The sequence below is a fragment of the Marmota marmota genome, unplaced genomic scaffold (assembly GCF_001458135.2).
Source record: "Marmota marmota marmota unplaced genomic scaffold, marMar, whole genome shotgun sequence".
Taxonomy (NCBI): Eukaryota; Metazoa; Chordata; class Mammalia; order Rodentia; family Sciuridae; genus Marmota; species Marmota marmota.
The window spans coordinates 330111-350980 of record NW_026000222.1 but is presented as its reverse complement, the minus strand read 5'-3'; the positions used below and the strand labels follow the sequence as shown (position 1 = coordinate 350980).

Sequence of the window (20870 nt, the reverse complement as noted above, 5' to 3'; positions counted from 1 at the left end):
TTGTGAAATGGAAACTATGACCATATTACGTCCTGTAGTTGTTCGTCGAGGCAGGACAGTGCAGCACCCAGAGGGCCTCGCGGGGCCTGGGAGGAAGCTGTGCACAGAGGACAGGCGGCGAGGGCCCAGCAGGGTGTCAAGGGCTCTGGGGCAGGAGCAAGGGAGGAGTTGCTACTGACCCAGAGGGAAGTGGGTGATGACCTCTGCCTGGTTGGCCTCACAGGCACAATGCTGGGGGCTGGGTGTGGGTCTCAGGAGCAAACAGGAAAACCAGCCCAGGACACAAGCCAAGGAATTCCCACCCAGCCCACATCTCAAACCCCCTTCCTCCTCCACCCACCTGCCCCGAGATCGCGTCCTGGATTTGGTTATTCTCTGTGTCTTTAGACCACTGCTCTGATATAACACCTGTTTTACAGTAAACACAGTGGCACACTCAGGGGGAAGTGGGCACAGACCAGAAGAGGATATACCATCTGTTGTTGAGAACCCAGAAACTAGCAGTGTGTCTCACCTCACATAGTCCCTCACCTTGGAATACTGCCATTTAAGTAGCACATTGCCGAGTTTATTTACCAGCTCCGTTCTTATCCTACATAGAGATTCCTCAAACAATTGTGTGTGGTTTCCAAGACTCATCTGCATTGCCCTGGGGTGGTTAGTCATCCCTTTTCATGACTGCATAATATTCTGGATAGTTTCTTTTTCCCAAGTGCAGTGCTCCTGGGTGGCAGCTGGCCCCTGCTGTGCAGAGTCCCCAAGTAGTCTATTACTTGAAAACTTTCCAAAGGATGCCTTAAAAAGATTCATAAAGAGGCGCTAGGGCCATAGCTCAGTGGTGGAGCACATGCCTAGCATGTGTGAGGCACTGGGTTTGATCCTCAGCACCACATTAAAATAAAGGTATTGGGTCCATCTACAGCTAAGAATTTATAAGTATTCACAACAACGGTGTATGGGAGTCGTCCAGTCAGGGTCGTTGTTCTCAGAGGCCCCAGGTTCACTTGATAGCGAGTAGCCCCAGTAGGGGAGCTGCCTGCACCTCGTCTCGACTGGGGCTACTCGGGCTGCATGAGGTGCCACGGGACCCCTGCGGCTTCTGACCACGCCCAGGCTGCTGAGCCTGTCCAGTGCTGGAATGCCGGCAGGGCTAGAGGTTCTGAGCCTGGCCGACTGCCTAGACCTCCTTGTGGGAAGGAGCGTTCTTGACTTCCAGAGAGTTTCCCGTGACTGGAGGCACAGAAGACCTCTCACTGACGCAGCTATCGGACAAGACTGGACTGCAGGTGGCACTTTCCCCAGCGTGGCACTCGCTCAGGCCAGGAGGAAGAGGGGCTCTCCTCCTGTGCCCTCAGTCTGTCCTCCTGTCCATGGGGTGGGGTGGTCTGCATGAGAAAGACCGTCAGAGCCACACAGTGGCCCAGCCTGGAGCTCGAGGCAGACGGAGTAGGAGTGAGATGCCCTTCCGACCTCCTCGCTCATTCTTGGCACCTACCCAGAGGCCAGAAAGGATCACTGGGAATTCGTGGGGACTGTCACTCCTGCCTGCCCCCGTCACCGTGGCACCCAGGAGGGGCACCGAGGCCCTGCTGGAGCCCCCGTGACCCCGGGCTTCGCCTGCCTGGGCCGGGTTCGGGCTGGCACCTGTCAGGTGTGACCCTCTGCTAGAGTTTTGTGGCTGTGGCTGTTGCTCTCGAGTCTAGGGTGTGGCTTGGAGCTGTGTCCCTGATGCTCGTCTGCAGAAAGCACAGACATGCTGAGGTGGCCTCCAGGGGGCCACCCTGGGCCCACTGCCGCCCTGCACTCCTGCTGGCCCTCCGCCTGGCACTGGGTTGGCCCCTGTTCTTGCTCGGCATGGCGCAGGCCCTGGCCCCCCAGGCTCCCAGAGGTGGGCACACAGGAAGCTAGAGGCCCTGAAGCAGTGACCCAGACGGTTCCCGGAGAAGGCAGTGGCCTCCTTGTGAGGGACAAGGCTGAGGACTCTACACAGCAGACCCAGGCCTGGCCAAGCTTTGGCCCAGCTCTTTGCAAGCTGTGCCCAGGCAACCTGACCTCTCTGTGCCTCTCTCCCCAAACTGCGAGATGAGAGATGGTGTCGGTGGGTTGTCCACAGCCAAGCAGAAGAGTTACACCAGGCTCAGCCCAGGCTCCGACTGGGAGAGTGTCTTTGCGTAAATGCATCCTTTTGATCCATGTCATAAAAGAAAAGCATGAAAGTCCGTTAGCACTAAGAGCAATGCCCAGCAGATCACAGGGAGGTCGTATGCTGGGGATGAGCCCGGACCTGCGCAGGCTAGGGAGTGCGAGCACCGAGCTGTACCCCGTGCTTTTCATTTCATTGTGAGACAGGGGTCTAACTAAGTTGCCCAGGCTGGCCTTGAACTTGTGAGCCTCCTGCCTCAGCCTCCTGTTTGGGATTATCAATTTGGCCACCACACCTGGCAGGAGTGTCATTATTTATTTATATTTTTTGCATGATTTCCTAAATAAACAGAGGTTTATTCAGGAAGGAGAGACCCATTCAGGGGAGAAAGTGGGCTGTCTCTAGATGAGAAGTCCCGCCTTGGGCCGGGCAATGCTATAGAGGACTGCAGGTGGCCCAGGGTGGAGCTCTGAGCTTCCTCCTTCCACGGGGCATGCTCCAAGGGCGCGTCGCTCAAGACTCACAGCTCTGGTCCCTGCTTCTCCTGGCTCCTGGGCGGTTCCTTTGAGACTTAGTATATATCTTTTTTCATCCTAGATTTTTATCTTATCCCCCCAGAAACTTTGCACCCTTAGTCTTAAGGCTGTGAGAGGTGATGATCTTTCTTTCTTCCCCTTGGCACTGGAGATCTGACCTAAGGGCACTTCTCCACTGGCCACACCCCCAGCCCATTTTGTTTTTTTCATCTTGAGACAGGGTCTCACTACGTGGCTGAGGCTGGCCTTGAACTTGTGATCCTCCTGCCTCAGCCTCCTAGCTGCTGGGATTCAAGCATGTGCACCGAGCCTGGCTAAACATCGGTCTTCTGTGGCTGCTTCAGGCTGGCAGGGGGTGATGGCCAGGCCTAGTCAGGGATCAGAAGTCTCCTCCTCCACTCTTCTGAAGGAGGCAGATGCTGGCCTCAAGTATGGGACTCTTGCCATCTTCTGAACATGGAGCTGGGATGATCATTTGCCAGTCCTCCCCACCCACCCAGAGTCACCGGTGGCCAGATCTCTGCAAAGTCAGTGCCTGTGAAGGTCTTGAGCAGGTCACCAGGAGATGCCCTAGAGCAGAGTTGTCTTTGGAGAAAGGTCTGAGGAGTCGCCAGAGGGAAGGGGGAGCTAGACTTGGGACCACGGGTTTCTTCACTTACCTGATGGCAGAGAATTTCAGCAGGAGTCGACAAAGGCGCAGACAGAGGCTCCCTGAGGAAGTGATGCGTTCAGGGGAGAATGTGGCCACCTTGAGACTGAGGCTGGGGTGGCCCTGCTGTCCACTGCGTTCAGCAGAGCTGGTGGCCTGTCACAGTGCTTGGAGCACACCCAGCCCTCCAAGGGAGCACGTGGGCCAGGGTGAAGGGAGGAGAGACGGGTAAGCAAGGGATGAGAGTGGGAGCCAGGCAGAGAGACACCCAGAGTTCACTTGTCAGAGCTGACAGATAACGGCCCTCTCTGTGGGGGAGGGCAAACAGGCTTGGGTTCTGGGACTTTTACGGGGGAGGCTTGGGAATCAGAGCCGGGCGGTCCTAATGAGGGTTGGTATGAGGGAGTGGTGAGCCTTTCTCAGAAAGGTCCTTGGGCAGGAAAGCAAAACTTTTCTCTTAAAATGGCGGCCGTCACTTAGGATGGCCATCCAGAGGCTGAGCAAGGACCTGATGCAGGCCAGGGCAGTCCCAGTGCAGCGGGGTCAGGACCCGCTGCCCTCCACAGGACCTCTGGTCCCCAGGCCCCTAAAGGCAGACTGTGAAACAGGGCTCCCTGCCACGCCAGCCGAGCGAGAGGCGCTGGGTCCAGAGGCCTCCACCACGAGACCTCTCGAATTTTAAAAATGTGCTTAAAAAACAAACAAACGGCAAACACTTCCTGTGGGCAGGGGTGTAGCTGAGGTGGAGGGCTGGCCTAGCATGCTGGAGGCCCGAGGTTCAGACCCAGTGCCACAAACCAACAGGCGAAGAACACGGAGACCCTCAAGCACATCCAGAGCAGGCAGAACAGCACGGGTCCCTGGTTCACCGAGCGCCACGGCACTGGGTCCCACCCACCTGCCTGGTGATCCCCTTGTTTCACCCACCACCCACTCCAGTGCGATCGCTTTTCAGGTCAGACTTCATCATGTCTGGCTTGGGGTCAGCCAGCTTTCCGCCTCTGAGACTCAAGTACCTGGAAAGGTTCTCCTTGGCTCCCAGGGTCCGAGTTTCTGACCGGGGCAGTTGGCCCTGCGGCTTTGGGCCGGTGTGGCTCAGGACTTCGTGGTGGGAGCACAGGGCAGAGGAGGGAAGGCTGGCTCCACTCTCCCTCCGAGGGCACACTGCAGCAGAAGACCTTGCAGTGGGACCTCTGGAAGTCCACACCTCTCAGTGGCACCCCAGTGAGGACGCCTGTGGGGAGCCCCCGACCCTGTGCATCTGATCAGGCTCACCTCCCCGCGCTCCTGTGAAGGGACGTGTGTCTGCCGATTCTGTCCCTGGGATCAGCGTGTGGGGGGACTGCGTGTCAGTTCCTCTTTGCTGTGTGGTAGCATTCCCTGTGAGTGTCCCCAGGCGGTCCCACTCTCAGCTGGAGAGCGTTCCAGGGGCCGCGCTCTGGGCCTGTCAGTTCAGCACCTGGAGAGAGCGGCTGAGCACTGGTCTGTTGGATCACGAGAGGCCAAGCTGTTCTGCAAAGTGGTGCGCCGCAGGCAGTCCCTTCAGTCGTGCCCCTCACCGTCTCGTACCTGGTGTCTCCCCTTAGTGGCCGTTGGCTCCTCCCTCCTGGCCTGTCACTGGGCCTGGCCACTGTCCGTCTCCCGAGCCTCTCCCTGCCTGTGAAGGGGCTGGCAGCCTGTCCAGCTCTGGGGCGCCCTGCACTGTTCCCTGCCACCTGCCGCCAACCCCTCTTTGTCCTGCAGATGGTGCAGTCGCTGGGCTTTGCCATCTACCGCGCGCTGGACTGGGGCCTGGACGAGAGCGAGGAGCGCGAGCTCAGCCCACAGCTGGAGCGGCTCATCGACCTCATGGCCAACAGCGACTGCGAGGACAGCGGCTGTGGGGCAGCGGACGAGGGCTACGGGGGTCCAGAGGAGGAGGAGGAGGTTGCAGACGGTGGCCCCCGGGCCCTGCGCACCTTCTCCCAGGCCATGCGGCTGTGCGCTGCGCGCCTGACCGACCCTCGGGGCGCGCAGGCCCACTACCAGGCTGTGTGTCGCGCACTCTTTGTGGAGACGCTGGAGCTACAGGCCTTCCTAGCCAGGGTCCGGGAGGCCAAGGAGGTGAGCGGTGAGCTGGGGAACACAGTGCTGAAGGTGGGGCCCGCGGATGGCCAGACCCGAAGGGGATCTGGTGGGTGACTAGTGGGTACCTTGCCCCTCGGGCGGGAATGCCCCAGCTGCTCTGGGCTGTGTGCTGAAGCCTCATACATTCTGGCCAGGTTTTCGGAGAAGGGAACCAAGGCCTAGGGAGGCAGCAACTGGCTCCTAGCCTCTGCCCGAGCCTCGTTCCTGGTGCCTCAAGCCAGCTGCCATGATTCTGTGGGGGAGTCCTGCTTGCTGCCCCCACCTGCTCCCCAGGTCCCAGGTTCTTCTGAAGACAATGCCGATGGCAGCCCCTTCCCACCACTCAGAACCACACAGATCCTTCAAGTGGGGTGGGTGGGCAGTTCCGTGGGGGTACCTGTGGGTGTGTGCTGTGCCTGGCCTTGATCTCCAGGTACCCCTCTAAGGTTGGGCCCATTTTGCAGGTGGGCAGATGCAGATTCTGGGAGGCTGGATCCCTGCCGGGAGCTGCAGAGCCAGTATAGGGCAGGGCTGGTCTCCCTGGGCTCCCAAGCCACCCTTCTCTGGGGTGTCCTGATTCCCCCTGGACCTCAGGGATGGTGTGCAGTCTGCTCTCCCAGCTCTCAGCCCCTCCTGGAGGAGTTGCTGCTGTTCAGAGGGAGCTGATGGGTTTGTTTGGCAGTCTCCTAAGTGCAGGGACCCTAGGCCCATCAGCTTTCCACGGAGGAGAGAGGGGTCCCTGCAGAGGTCAGAGAGAGATTGGCTGCACTCCTTTGCTTAGGTGATTGAAGGTATTTGGGAGTTAACTGGTATGGTCCCTGACTCCACCCTCACCTTTTTGGGTGCTCTTTCCTTCTAATACAGAGGGGTTCTTGGTAGCTTCACTGACCCATGGGTCCTAAGAAAAGGCTTGAGCTGCCAGCCTCCCCTGCGGCTCTCACATGCCGAGATGGGGAGGTTGCCAGCCGTGCCCAGTACCTGTGGTCATCCCACCTTCTCTCCAGCGCTTCCTTGACATCTTAGGGGTTTCCTCCCATGAACTCCACAGACAGTTGGTGGTCCTGATGCTTTCATCCTTCTGTGAACTTAGTCTGTGTCTTGTTGCTCAGTTTCTCACCCAGACAGCAAGGCTCCTGTTTTAGCAGGAACACACAGCTCTGTATGTCGAGCCATGGGCCTGAAGTTCAGGGAACTGGTGGTAGGGGGCACAGAGACCAGGTCCCTCGGTGGGGTGCAGCTGTGCTAGTCTCGGCGGGCATTTTGGAGAGAAGCAGCCTGCTCAGGATGGGAGAGCCACCCTCTTGCCCTTTGCCACTGGGGCTGGCCAGGTCCCACATGGGGACTGCTATTAGAATGGCGTGCCTGGTGCTTCTCTGAGCTGGCAGTACTTCCTCGAGTGTCTCAGAGCCATCTGGCAAGTAGTTTGGGGTGCAGCCAGGGTGACCGGTTCTGCCTGGGTCAAGAGTGGCTGTGGGCTGAAGGGCAGATGCTGCTCCAGGACAGGGTAGTCAGAGCACTCAGGCTGCCACTGGGATGCAGGCAACCGAGGCAGGTACTCCAGCAGCCTTCCCCAAATTCTCAGCACACGACAGTCACCAACAGTCCCTGAGGCCATGATGTTTTCTGGCCCTCACCATGATGTTGGCATTCTTCCTGGTTTGGGAATGACCCTCCCGGGACCTGCTGGCAACCACACTGGCCTGCACCCACCACCACCTGCTCAAACAGTTGGAGGACCTACCTGTGCCACGTGGCGGGAGGTCCAGCTGCAGGTTCTGAGGCGCTGGGTTCCATGTGGCCTCCTGTGGGGATCGTGGTGGAGAAGCAGCTGTGAATGTCTCAGGAGAATGCGTGGGCCATCGCTGGCCAAGGTGCCCCTGAGGAGGTGTTGTGTGCACTGAGGTCTGGGCAAAAGTGGGGAGCCCCTCACAGATGGGGGCTCCCACCCCTGCCACACCTCCCTGGGGTATGTGGGTAAGACGGGAGGAGGTGCCACATGGGTACTAGGTTCTCACCAGCCCCTGCCCAGGAGGAGCCCCCTAGAGCTGACGGACAGGTACCTGTATGGTTCCGAGGTGGAGAGCATGGTTCTCCCAGACATCTTCCTGAGCCCCGCAGCCGGGGTCAGGACTCCACAGGTCCCCTTTCAGCTGGTGAGCAGTGGCCGTGTGGTGAGGAAGCCCGGCTGCCATGGCTGCCACCTCCCACCTTCTCTGGACTAACCAGATGTGTGGTCTCAGATGCTGCAGAAGCTGGGGGAGGTTGAGCCTCGGGTGGAGAAGCCGCTGGCGGAGCTGGACAACCTGGGACACACAGACTGGGTAAGACAGGAGAGTCGCCCCAGGGCTGGGCCGGGAGGCTGCACAGGCTGAGGGCCCTGTCTGTCTCTGGGGCAGGCCCGGCTGTGGGTCCAGCTCATGCGGGAGCTGCGCCATGGGGTGAAACTCAAGAAGGTGCAGGAGCAAGAGTTCAACCCCCTGCCCACCGAGTTCCAGCTCACCCCCTTCGAGATGCTGATGCAGGACATCCGCGCCAGGAACTACCAGCTGCGCAAGGTCATGGTGAGCGCCGAGCTCCTGCCCGCCCCTGCTGGAGGCCCTGCACCTTAGGCTGAGCACTGAGCCCTTACCGCACCCAGATCCTGAATCAGGCAGGTGTGGCCCTCGAGCCCCACAGCTCAATGTTGTGTTGGGGACACAGTGTGACAAAGAAGATGGGGAATACGGGGATCGCCCGGGAAGCCTGGAACTGAGGCTGCAGGGCTATTCCACTTAAGGAGCACCCAGCAGCCCTTGCATGGGCTGATGCCACTCTTGGAATTTTATGATTATTATTAATTTTACTGCTGAGCCACATCCCCAGCACCATTTATTTATTTATTCATTCATTCATTCATTTATTTATTTTGAGAGTTCCGCTAAGTTGCTTAGGGCCTCACTAAGTTGCAAGGCTGGCTTTGAACTTGTGATCCTCCGGCTTCAGCCTCCCTAGCTGTTGGAATTACAGGCGTGTACCACAGCACCCAGCTACTCTTAGAATTTTAAATGAACAAGTTCATTCATTCCTGTGACAACCCTTTGAGGTGGGTACTAGCTCCTTTCTAGAAGAATCGCAGGTACAGAGAGATCAAATGGCTGGGCTTAGAGTGTGAGTACTGGAGGTTGTAGCTGACTACCTGCTGTGTATCTGTCCTAGAGACAGCTTGGTCCCAGGGAGCCGATGCCATCAGAGGCAGGTCAGAAATGAAGGCCAGGCTGTGGTCAGGGGCTGAGTGAGCCCTCCCAGTCACCAGCAGACAACCCCTACGAACTCAGGTTAGCCCTGGTCTGAGCTTGGGCTTCTTTGCGGCAGGTCGATGGGGACATCCCTCCACGAGTGAAGAAGGATGCACATGAGCTTATCCTGGACTTCATCCGCTCCCGGCCTCCGCTGAAGCAGGTGCCAATGCTGTGCCTCCTGCAGGGCGTTCCAGAACCTGGTGCTGTCCTGTGTCTCACCTGCAAGGGGGACCTGAGCAGACCTCTGCTGAACCATGGGGTGGGCTCTGCTCCCTGTCTCCTGGCTGGAAGGTTGGGCATGGGCCCCGGGCCTGCGTCCTTCTAGAAGGATTGTGCTGGTCACCTCGCCCCATGCCTGTTGCAGGCAGAGCTCTTTTGGGGTAGCACTCCTTCCTGGAGAGCCAAGAGTTAGCGCCATGTCTTCTGTGAACCTTGAGTATCTCCCCACTCCTGAGCGTCCCCGTCACTGTCTAAGTCCCTCCTACCTCGTGCTTCATCCTCTCTGCAGGTCTCCGAGAGAAGGCTGCGCCCGTTGCCACAGAAGCAGAGGACCCTGCATGAGAAGATCCTGGAAGAAATCAAGCAGGAGCGGAGGCTGCGCCCTGTGGGGGACCAGTGCTTGGGCACCCGTGGTGAGCAAGGGGAGGGGTGATGGGAGAAGAGACCCCACGTGGCCCTGGATGAAGTCCCCCACTTCCCCTGGTCACGCCACACATCAGGAGTCGGTGTCGGCTCCACGAGCTCCGGGGCAGAGGACGTCCCATTTGTAGTATGGCCTTGTGAAGTTCAGGCGCCCGGACTGGACTCTGGGTTTTGGCCTGACTTTGTACTTTTGGCTATGCTGAATTTCAACGATTAGGCAGAAAACAAAATAAAACTGAAGTTTTGGGGTCTGGGAAACTCAGGCATTTATTCAGATGTCCGAGACCTGATCTTCCCGGTAAGAGTGGAGACAATCTGCAGTCCTTGTACTCTGTCTCTGAGAGGCTAGCCTGCACTGCCCCTCAAGTTGGGTGTCCAGTTTGTTAGTGGCTGACCCGCCCTCAGGCTCCCAAACCCTGTCTCCAGGGCTGGCCGCACGTGTCCTGTGCGCCTCCTCCCCACTCACGTCCCACTGCCTGGCCTCCTACCTCCCAGGGTTCGGCTCTCTGCCCTGTATCCTCAGTGCCTGTTCTGGGGATGTCAAGTCCACTTCCTGCATCAACCTGTGCGTTCCCGATGCTGGGAGCAGTGTGCAGCGCTCGCGTCCCCGAGTCCTGCTCAAGGCACCCACCTTGGCTGAGATGGAGGAGATGACCACATCTGAGGTCAGAGCCCACAGAGACTCCTGAGGACCAGAGGGGGCCACAGTGCTCAGCTGGGTGGGGCATCCACTGCCAGGGCTACTGGCCAGTGGTGGCAGGGGGGCTTAGGACCCTTATCCCGTCTTGGCAGCTCAGAAGTATCTTTGGGATGCTGGGACAGTGGCCTTGGACCACTTCTTCCCACAGCAGAAAAAGGCTGAGAATCGATGTGACCCATCATCTGGGGCCAGAAGGCTAATGGGTCCCTGGTTGATAAGAAAAGCTGTCACTCTGGCTGCCCTCTGATCACAGCCCTCCCCTTCCCAAGAGACAGGAGATGACTCCTGTGGTGGTCCTCTTGGTGGGCTCAGCTTTCCCCTGTACATCTCTCCGGGACTTTCCAAAGACCTCAGGGGAGGGTTGGGTTTTTAAGGCACTTGCTATGAACCTTCCAGTAGACGGGAAGCCCCGCAGTGGGCAGAGGACAGTCTAGGGTGTCTGTGGACCTAGTAGCACCCCTGGGTCCGGTGCCTCGGTCAGGGATGGGCAGGGCACTGGGAGCATCGTGGCCAGGGCAGGGCTCTATCTGACGTGTCTGCAGGAAGAAGAGTCTCCCTGTGGGGAGGTGGCACTGAAACGGGACCGCTCTTTTTCGGAGCATGACCTGGCCCAGCTCCGGAGTGAAATGGCCTCTGGCCTGCAGCCAGCCACACAGCCCCCAGGAGGGACGGAGCCACCCCGGCCCCGAGCAGGCAGCGTGCACACCTGGAAACCCAGCACCCGAGACCAGGGCAAGTGCTGCTCCCACCTGCTGCCTGACCTTCCCCTCAGATCTGCCCAGGGCAGCTCAGTCCCGTGCCCTCCCGAGCAGGCAGCTCCCGAGGGTACAGGAGCTGCTGCTTGCGATGAGACCTTCAGTCTCCCACTGACACCCCCTTTCTCACTTGAGGACATTTTCATTTACTATAAAACATTTCCTCAAGAACTCGATTCTCCAGCCTCACTGTATCTCAGGGCGGCTGACCCACACAGGGAAGCTGCCTGGCCAGACACTAGCCAGCTCCCCGTCCTCTCTGTGGACAGGAGCAGGAGTCCCTCGCAGGCATGTGGGTCGTTCCACGGTTCCTTTCCCGCTGGAGTACACAGAGCATCGGATGGTGCTTGCTGGCCATGCAGGGTTAGTTCTTCTGATAGCTGTCCGGTAGCAGGTTGTCAGCCCCCAGGGATGGCCAGGCCTCTTTGTTGCCTGCACAGTCCCCTGAGCAGCCCTGCGGCCTTCTGGCCACTCTCGGGACAACCCCTGGGTCCTGATGATTCCCTTTCCGGGTCGGAGGCTGGGCCAGGCCTTTCTACACCGTGTGCTGCCCAGGTCTCTCCCTGGGGCAGCTGTCCCTTTTCCTCCTGCCCTGGAGCCTGCAGCATACTTGTGGGCCGGGGACCCTCCTTGTGTGTGCCTGTCAGTGCTCAGACTGCCTGCTGCACCGTGGGTGCTTAATGTTGGCCTGTCATGGGGCTCAGTAGAAGGACCCTTCAGGGTCCCAGGTGGCCTCTGAAGAGCATGGACCCTGGTACAGGTCCCCACCTGGGTGACATGCTGTCTACTTGGCTCAACTTGATCATCCTAGCCCACAGAGGCACCTACCACCCCTTCATCCTCAGCCCTCCAACCAGCACTCCGCCAGGTGACCCTCACAGGCCTGTGTTCTTTCAGGTTCCTGTCCTGTGAGTGTCCAGTCCCAGCCAGATCCCAGCTCCCCCCAGCTCAGCAGCCTGAGCTCAGCAGATGGACTTGAGGCTTCTGCACCAGATGCCAGGCACCTGTGGTTGGTGAGTGATGGTCCTTTGGGGACCTCTTGGGTGAATCTTTATGATGTCTGAACACCAGCTGGTGCTAGGGAGACCCAGGCTCCATTCCTGGGGTCTGGCTGGGTCTGGCCTTGTCCCTGAAGCCTGGGGTTGGACTGCTGGTGCTGTCTGGGAGATTGGTCTCTGCTGCCCCCCCTGCTGGGCACATTGGCACTGTGACCCCAAGGGTCGAGTGTGAGTTGAGGCAGCTGTGAGCCCTGTGAGCCCTTCTGGGTAACACCTATGCTGAGAGACGTTGTGGTAGAGAGGAGACCCTAACCTGGCCAAGATTTCCATGGTTCTCGGTCTATCAGCAGAGCCCAGGTCTGATGCAGGGGGCTGCAGAGATTCTGCCTACCCCTGTCCTGAGGCCCCGCCCCCCAGACCTGTCAACATATGATTCTGTCAAGCGAGGTGACAGGAATGAACAGAGCTTCAGAGGCACTCAGGCAGGTGGAGGGGTGCTAGGTGTGGTTGGCAGCAAGACCCCCCCCTCTGAGAATGGGTGTGGAAATGCTTTGAAAAGTGTTCTGTGTGACAGGAAGGCAGTGCTGTTGATTTTAACTGGAAGGTGATCCTGGCCCCTTCGGGGTTAGTTAACATTCCTTCTCTAGCTGCACACGCCCGTAACCCCAGCCATGGGAGGCTCAGGCAGGAGGATTGCAAGTCAAAGCCCGTCTTAGCAACTTAGTGAGACCCTGTCTCAAAATAAAAAGTAAAAAGGGCTGGGGTTGTGATTCCCTCAACTAGGGAGGCTAAGAGCGTTGGGTTCAATTCCTGGTACCAAAGTTTTTTAAAATAAACAAATCAATCAATAAACGGGTAGGCGTGACTTAGCATGTGCAAGGCCCTGGGTTCGGTCTCTAGTACCCTACTCCCCAAACAGTTATCCCCATTTGGCTTTTTAAAAATTAACATTTAGGGGCTGGGGTGGTGGCTCAGTGGTAGAGTACTTGTCTAGCACACATAAGGCACTGGGTTCGATCCTCAGTACCACAGAAAAATGAAATAAAGATTGTTTGTGTGCCTACAACTAAAAAATAAATATTTTAAAAAAAATTATGGGCTGGGTTGTGGCTCAGCGGTAGAGCGCTTGCCTAGCACATGTGAGGCCCTAGGTTCAATCCTCAGCACCACATAAAAACAAATAAGCAGAATGAAGGTATAAAAAAGTTAACATTTATTGTCAGGTGTGAGGGCTACTCCTGTAATCCCAGGTGAGGCAGGAGGAGCGCAGTTCAAGGCCAGCCTAGATGAGGTGCACACACCTGTAATCCCATCAAGTCAGAAGGCTGAGACAAGAGGGTCACAAATTCAAGGCCAGCCAGCCTCAGCCATTTAGTGAGGCCATAAGCATCTTAGCCAGACCTGTCTCAAAGTAAAACATAAAAAGAGCTGGGGATGTGACTCAGTGGTTAAGCATATCTGGTTTCCATGCCACATACATATACATATATTTTTTTTTAATAAAAAAAGGCACAGTAGTGCACACCTGTAATCCCAGCAACTAGGGAGGCTGAGACAGGAGGATCGTGAGCTCAAAGCCATCTTCAGCAATGGTGAGGCACTAAGCAACTCAGTGAGACCCTGTCTCTAAATAAAATACAAAATAGGGCTGCGGATGTGGCTCAGTGGTCCCGTGCCCCTGAATTCCATCCCTGGTATCCCCACCAAAAAATAAAAATTAAAATTAAAAAAAGGGCTAGGATGTAGTTCAGTGGTAGAGCATTCCTGGGTTCAATCCCTAGTACATGCCCCCCTCCAAAAAAAAAAATAAGAAAAAAAAAATCAATATTTGTTATTCCTTAAAGCTTCTGAATGTTAGATCCTGAAGCAGCCCAGCAGGGCCCTGGCTGTGTCTTCCAAGCTGGTAGTTGGGTTGTCAGCAGGGGCTGCAGTGTCATTGAAGGCTGTCTGGGGGCTGCAGGAGCTGCTGCCCAGGCAGCTTCTCTCACCCTAGGGGTGTGCCACTCAGAGCCTTGGGGGCCATGAACATCCTCACCACGTGGTGGCTGCGTCCCCCAAGCAAGTGGACCAAGAGAGAGCCAGGTGCAAGCTGCAGTGTATTTGACCATCAGGTCTCAGACACGCTTCCACCATTCATTGCACGTGAGTCACCAAATCCAGCCTGTTCCCAAGGGGAGAAGAATTGAGAACCACTTCTTGGTCCAGGAATCAGAGACATGTTTTAAAATTCAGCTTTGACATTCTGGAAGTGCTTCTGAAAAGTCTGACTATCGACATCAGAGCTGGTGGCTGCCAGGCTAGCTGTGGCACACGGTGCCCCCCCTGCCTGCAGGCCACCACGGTTGGCCTGACAGCAGAACTCCTGGCCACGGCAATGGCACAGAGCTGGACCCAAAGCCAGAGGCTCTAGGCCAGGTGGACAAGAAAGCAGGGTCCAGATCCTCTCCCCTGCCACGAGGCCCCATACGGACGGCCTGCTGAAGACCCAGACCTGACGCCCTCCCAGCTCTGTCTCTGGCACTCACAGGCTGGGCCCTGGGAACACCGCTGGCATTTTGAGCTCTGTGTGCCCAGCACCAGGCTATGGGCTTTATATATGTTACCTCAAAGGAGCTGAAATCCACCCCATGTACAGAGGAGTGAAGTTCAGTGAGGTCCACAACGAGTTCCGGGCTGAGCACTGGGAGGTAGCACCAGGCTTACTCCGTGCCATGCTGGATGGACAGGGCACCTACTGCGTGGTCAGTGGAGAGGAAAGAGAGCTCAGTTTGGAGACTTCCAAGGGGAGGAAGATTTGAAATGGACTCTGGCAGTCTTTTGGGGGGAGGGGGCACCTGGGATGGAATTCAGGGGCACTCGACCACTGAGTCACATCCTCAGCCCTATTTTGTATTTTATTTAGAGAGAGGGCTGAGTTGCTTAGTGCCTCTCTCTGGTTGAGGCTGGCTTTGAACTTGCAATCCTCCTGCCTCAGCCTCCCGAGTCTCTGGGATGATGGGCGGGCACCACAGCCAGTCCTCTGGTGGTCTTGATCGGCCCAGGGTGTGTGTTTTCAGGCAGCTGGGGAGCTGGGGAGCACGGGCAGCCAAGGGTGGGGACAGAGAGCTAGAGAGCCAGCAGGGGAGTCTTGCTGCAGCAAAGCCTCCTCAGAGAAGGCGGGAGCTGTCTGACTTCAGAAAGCCACGAGAGTGCTTGGCCCCAGGGAAGGGATGCAGCTGGCGGGGGCCCAGCTCTTGGGCTGAGTGAGCAGGACCCTCTGTGCAGGACTTCCACCACCCCGTGGAGAGCCTGGCCCTGACGGTGGAGGAGGTGGTGGGTGTGCGTCGTGTGCTGGTGAAGGCCGAGATGGAGAAGTTTGCCCAGGACAAGGAGCTCTTCAGCAGCCTGAAGAGGGGGAAGGTAGGGCCTGGGGACAGCTGAAGGCGGGATCTCTCCTGATGGGAGGTCAGGGGCAGGCCAGTGTGGGCAGGACCTTGGTGGGCCGTGAACACAGCTGAACCCCAGCGTGCCTTCCCTCACAGATCTGCTGCTGCTGCCGAGCCAAGTTCCCACTCTTCTCCTGGCCGCCCACCTGTCTCTTCTGCAAGAGGTGAGCCTTCAGTGCACCTGGCTACAAATTAACAAGGAGGAAGGGGAGTGGGCCTGCGGTGGGCAACCCACACGATAGTGGGATGTTCTGTCACATGCCATGGCTGTTGAGTCCTTGGGATTGGGCAGTGCAACTGAGGAGGTGTTTTTCCTGTGCATCTATTATGGGTGGATCTGTGGGACTCAGCCTCCCCTCTTGGATTCCCACAGTGGGCTTCCTGGGCAGAGCAGGCAGGGGCTTCAGGGGAAAGAGGGACTTGTCTCTTGGGCATCGATTTCCTTCATGTGTTGTGGGAAGCTGCCTGGGCTCTTAGGCAGACACACAGGAGCCCTCTGGGCAGGAGTCTGCCCTTGACTTGCCTGTTCGTGGTGGCTCTGTGGGCAGGTGGGTCGGCCCTGGACCCTCCTGTTTGCCTAGGAACTCTGTGGGCCTTTCTTCTCAGTAGCACCCTGCCCATGGTGTCGCAACGCCAGCCTTCCTGGAGATCTGCACAGAGGTGTGAAGCAGCATCTCGTTGGCTTCTCGAGGCCAGGAGGACCACATGTGAGGTCTCTCCTCCTCCCTCCGTGCTCCGCCCTGTGGCTAATGACCAGAAGATGGTAGTCTTGGGGAAAAGTAGGCTGAGGAATGGAATTTTGAGTTCTATTTAAATCACTTTAAACTTAAATAGCCAAGAGGCTCTGACTTTCAACCCAGATGGGGTCACAGGCCCCTTCCAGCTGGAACAAGATGGCGGAATGGGAAGCGGTGGTTTTCAGGGTACTGGCAACACTCAGGAAGCATCTAGGTCTGGGGTCTGAGCCAGGACCTCCTCGGGGCAGGAGGCAAGGCTGAGCCTGGAGGGAGGACTGGCCGCGGAGTTCTCAGGGCACAGCCGCATAGAAACCCCCAGAGAAGTCTCCTTGAGCCGCTGGAGGAGAGGTGAAGGGGATGGCTGAAGCGAGGGACAATCCATCCTAAGGCAGGCCCTGGCAAGCAGCCCCCGGGCCCATCTGCTCCCCGCTGGCTCTGTGAGTAAAGCTAGTCGGAGCACACCCACAGCCACGCACTTACATTTCTCATTTAGCCACATCTAAGATGTTCACTGTCCTGCCCTTCACAGAAATGTCTGCTTCCCTGTGTCCTAAAGGTTCAGTGGAACGGCCAGGCAGGGTGGCACATACTGTCATCCTAGTGACTGGGGAAGCTGAGGCAGGAGGATCGCAAGTTCAAGGCCAGCCTGGGCGACTTAGCAAGGCTCAATGAAAAATAAAAATGAAAAGGGCTAGAGATGTCTCTCCATGGTAGAGCCCTCCTAGGCTCAATTCCCAGTACCACGTGGCAGGGGCACATGCAGACTTAAAGGAAAGTGATGGGCACTCAGGGCCAAGTGTCATGTCGGTGTCCACTAGCTACCGCTGGAGGGCCATGATTTTGGAGCATGGGGCGGAAAGGCAGGCGGGTCTTACCACACAGGTGTAGAGCAAGTCACTGGAGTTCAGCATTTCTCCAGGCCTGAGAGGTCATTAGGGAAAGACCTGAAAGGACCAGACTGCTTCCAAATATCTTCATTGTTTCCCAGAACACAGCTGAAGAATGGGAATAGCCGAGTGCCTTGGTGCACACCTCTGATCCCAGCAACTGAGGCTGAGGCAGGAGGATCGCAAGTACCAGGGCCATAACATAAATAAATAATAAATAAATAAAAGGAACAAAACATACGCAAGAAAAAAAGTGATTTGGTATCCCATCAGAGATTGCCAGGCAAACAAAAAATAAAAAAATAAAACAAAATTATTGACAACTGGGCTGGGGCTGGGGCTGGGGCTCAGCGGTAGCGTACTTGCCTGGCATGTGTGGGGCACTGGGTTCGATTCTCAGTACCACATATAAAAAAGAAATAAAATGAAGATCTATCAACAACTAAAACATTTTTTTAAAATTAATGATAATGTATTGTTGAGTTTTTGGTACTAGGGATTGCACCCAGGGGCCCTTTACCTCTAAACCGCATCCCCAGCCCTTTTTATTTTTTATTTTGAGACAGAGTCTTGCTAAGTTGCTTAGAGACTCACTAAGCTGATGAGGCTGGCCTCAAACTTGTGATGCTCCTACCTCAGCCTCCCGAGTTGCTGGAATTATAGCTGTACATCACTGTGTCTGGCTGTTGTTATTATTTTTTTTAAATATTTTTTTAGTTGTTGATGGACCTTTATTTATATATATCAAACTCAGTGCCTCACACATGCTAGGCATGTGCTCTACCACTGAGCTACAATCCCAGCCCCTGTTATTATTTTTTAATATGGTGCTAGGGAGGATGGAACCCAAGGGCTGGCACATGCTAGGCAAATGCTCCAATACTGAGCCAAGTCTGCAGCCCCAACCCAGGGGTTTGTTGATGGAAAAATCAATGTAGGACATTCATTCCAGAGGACATAGCCCATTGTTCTAAAAAATGAGTCTGGATGATTTCTCTCACTATGGAGAAGAGATGTTGGTGTATCTTTATAGAATAGCTTACACAGTACCTCACTTCCATTTGTAAAATATCATGTAGGTTTTGTTGTTTGTCTAGAATAGTTTGGAGGATGAAGGCTGTATTGGTAACAGAGATCACCTCTGTGGGTGGGTAAATTGTAACTCTGATGTTTGAATCTTCTATGAGAAAACCTTTCCGTATAGCATTGGGCACTGGACCAGAAGCATGTTCAATGATGCTGGAAACGGAGCATCTCAGCGAGAGGCCTGTGCTCAGACGGTGCTTCTCAGTGAGGCGGGTCTGGCACACCCCCGTATGGAAGGTGCATGAAGACTACAGCCAGATGCACCAGGAGCAAACTGAGGGGCTGAGGGGCCCTGGGTGGGAGACCAGGAGGAGGAGAGAAAGAGCCAGGAGTGAACCGTGAAAGCCCAGAGCCACCTGGCATCAGGCAGACTGCACGGGTAGTTGCAGGGTCTGGGGTGGGACACAGGGGCCTGGAGGCAGTCGTGCCTTCCTGGGCCTCTTCACTGCCTCTCTGTTCTCTTCCAGAGCCGTCTGCACTTCCTGTAGCGTGAAGGTGAGGACCTCCTAGGATCTGCAGGGTCTCTCCCAGCTGGGATGGGGCGTGTACCAGCGCTCCAGCCCCACAGGCACCTTGCCATATCACTTCCTCCAGGCAGACCCTGCCCCACACTTTCCAAGCCTGCTAGGCTTTTTAGGAAGCAGTGAGCATTCCATGTGAGGAGGTCGCCCCTCTTGAAGCCTCCTTCCTGGGAGTGCCTTCCCCCAGATCTGTTGTTGCATTTGTGGCATGGTGACATGCAGTCTGCACCCAGGTGAACAGACAGTGTCGCTCAGAATCGTGTCCGTTGGCCTCAGCTTGGAAACAAGCCTGCTGAGGAGGGCCTCTGCCCACCTGTTTTCACACCCTCCTCACGATCCACCCTCGACAGTGCCAGCTTCCTCCCCCCAGTGTTGAACACCGGTTGTGTCCAGGGCTCACATTGCACCCTTCCTGGTATAAAGGGGTACAGTTCCCACTCCTAAGAAGTCCTCTCTCATTGAGCAGAAGACACTGTTGGGGTGTGACAGGAAGGAGGTCCTGTTGGGTGTGAAGCCAGAGTGCCTGTGGGGCCTGCCATGCCTCCCTCTGTTGCAGATGAAGATGCCTTCTAAGAAGTGTGCACACATCCCTGTCTACACACTGGGTTTTGAGAGTCCTCAGAGGGCACCCGCTGCCAAAACCGCGACGGCGCCAAGGCGAGACGTCTTCCAGTGTGTTCCCTGGCCTGGGTGCTGGTGTCTGTGGTGGTCAGGCTTCTGCAGGGACTTGGGAGCAGGAGCAGGGTTGGCCTCACCTTGTGTGAGGACGCCCCCTGGAGGTGTAGTTCAGATGGCTTTGGAGGGGTGGGGAGGCAGAGTGGTGAGATGGAAACTGAACTGGGGTGGTCAGGACCCAGAACTCCAGTTCCTGTCCAGAGCCCTGCTGGGATGCTTTTTGCTAGGCATGTGGCTTCCCCAAGTCTCTGTGGGTTTGTGGTGGTGAAGGGGAGGGGCAGGCAGCAGGAGAGCCTAGGGGACTGCAGGGGCCCCCAGGATGTGTGAGCCCTGCTGGCTCCCCAGCCTGACAGTCCTCTCTGGGTCCCCACCCGCCCCAGATCCCTGCAGGGGCCTCAGTGGCGAAGTGTGGAGGAGGAGTTCCCCCACATCTATGCCCACGGCTGCACCCTGAAGGACGTCTGCAGTGACTGCACCAGCTTCGTGGCCCACGTGGTGCGCTCCAGCCGCAAAAGTGTGGATGTTCTCAACGCCACGCCGCGCCGCAGCCGCCAGACTCAGTCCCTCTACGTCCCCGGCAACAGGACGCTTGACTTCCAGTGATGGCCCAAGGTGGCCAGGCCTCCGGGAAGGGACCCTGGCTCCGGCCTGCTCCAGGCTGAGGCTCTGCTCCCAGTGCTGGGCCCGGCTGCCCACCGTGCTCCTGAGCTGTGCATGGACATATACATACACAGATGCCTTTATATAATAAACACACAGCCTATATATTTATACACATGGTTTCCTGGCCTCGTAGTTCATTTGGGGCCAGGCTCCCTCCAAGACCCTGGCGGGGGGTGTTTCCTTTCAGGACTCCTTGGAGGAGCAGGGAGGGGAAGGGGTAGGTTTTCTCACTGAGAAGGGAGGGCAGAGGCTCTAGATGGTCGGGCTGCAGGCCTCTGTTCCCGTTCTTGTCTCCACCTCAAGAGTGAGAACTGGCAGTTTCCCCTCCCTGGGAAGATGTCCAGGCTGGGATACGGCACCTTGGTTCCCAGGTGGAGCAGAGCACCCTGCCTGTCTCTGCTCTCCCCAGGGGGTGTGGGAGCCAGCTTTCCACAACTGTGACACATATCTGAGACAGACAACTTAAAAGCAGGAACAGTTTATTCTGGGTCCTGGTTTCAGTCCATGGTTGCTTGGCCTGTGGTGAAGCAGCAGCATGGTGCGCAGCATGTGGCAGGGCAGAGCTGCTTACCTCCTGGTGGCCAGGGAGCAGAGTGAGAGGAGAGCGAGTCCTAACAGGTCCCCCAGCGAAGTCCCACTTCCTGAAGTTCCTACCATCTATTGATAGCATCACGGGCCTGGAACCAAACCTTCAACACCTTGCCTCTGGGGGGCGCCTGAGAGCCAGACTCCCCACCCACCTCCACCCCAGGTCTCCAGAGACAGGTGCCCGTCCCACCCTGCAAAATGCATTCAGTTGGTCTCCAAGAATCCCCTGGTCTCGACAGTCCCAGCATTCCTCACAAGTCCAAGATGCTGCAGGTATGGCACACATGCCTGTGATCCCTGCTATTTGGGAGGCGAAGACTGGACGATGGCAAGTTCTAGGCCAACCTAGGCAACTAAGCGAGGCCATGTCTCAAAATAAAATAGCTTAGTGACAGAACATTGCCTAGTGCTTAGGATCCCCTGGGTTCAATCCTAGCAACACATGTACACATCCAAAGTTCTTCTGAGACTCGGGCAAAAC

At 56.7% G+C, this 20870-nt stretch overlaps 1 protein-coding gene across 6 annotated transcripts in view; it reads left to right on the top strand.

The window, feature by feature from the left end:
* Positions 1-19911, top strand: part of Spire2 (spire type actin nucleation factor 2) — a 47052-nt gene extending 27141 nt beyond the window's left edge. For 3 of the 6 annotated variants that reach the window (XM_015495928.2, XM_048792463.1, XM_048792461.1), the window contains 13 exons: positions 5072-5431; positions 7675-7755; positions 7831-7995; positions 8786-8872; positions 9221-9344; positions 9850-10019; positions 10597-10786; positions 11707-11822; positions 15072-15206; positions 15329-15396; positions 18410-18437; positions 19020-19135; positions 19519-19911. In XM_015495928.2, the coding sequence (XP_015351414.1) occupies positions 5072-5431; positions 7675-7755; positions 7831-7995; positions 8786-8872; positions 9221-9344; positions 9850-10019; positions 10597-10786; positions 11707-11822; positions 15072-15206; positions 15329-15396; positions 18410-18437; positions 19020-19135; positions 19519-19741 (1863 nt within the window). In that variant the 3' untranslated portion in view covers positions 19742-19911. Of the gene's footprint in view, positions 1-10; positions 3557-4132; positions 4284-5071; positions 5432-7674; positions 7756-7830; positions 7996-8785; positions 8873-9220; positions 9345-9849; positions 10020-10596; positions 10787-11706; positions 11823-15071; positions 15207-15328; positions 15397-18409; positions 18438-19019; positions 19136-19518 lie in introns of those variants that run through there. The other 3 variants (XM_048792460.1, XM_048792459.1, XM_048792462.1) reach the window with 3 other exon arrangements.
* The last annotated feature ends 959 nt before the right edge of the window (positions 19912-20870 follow it).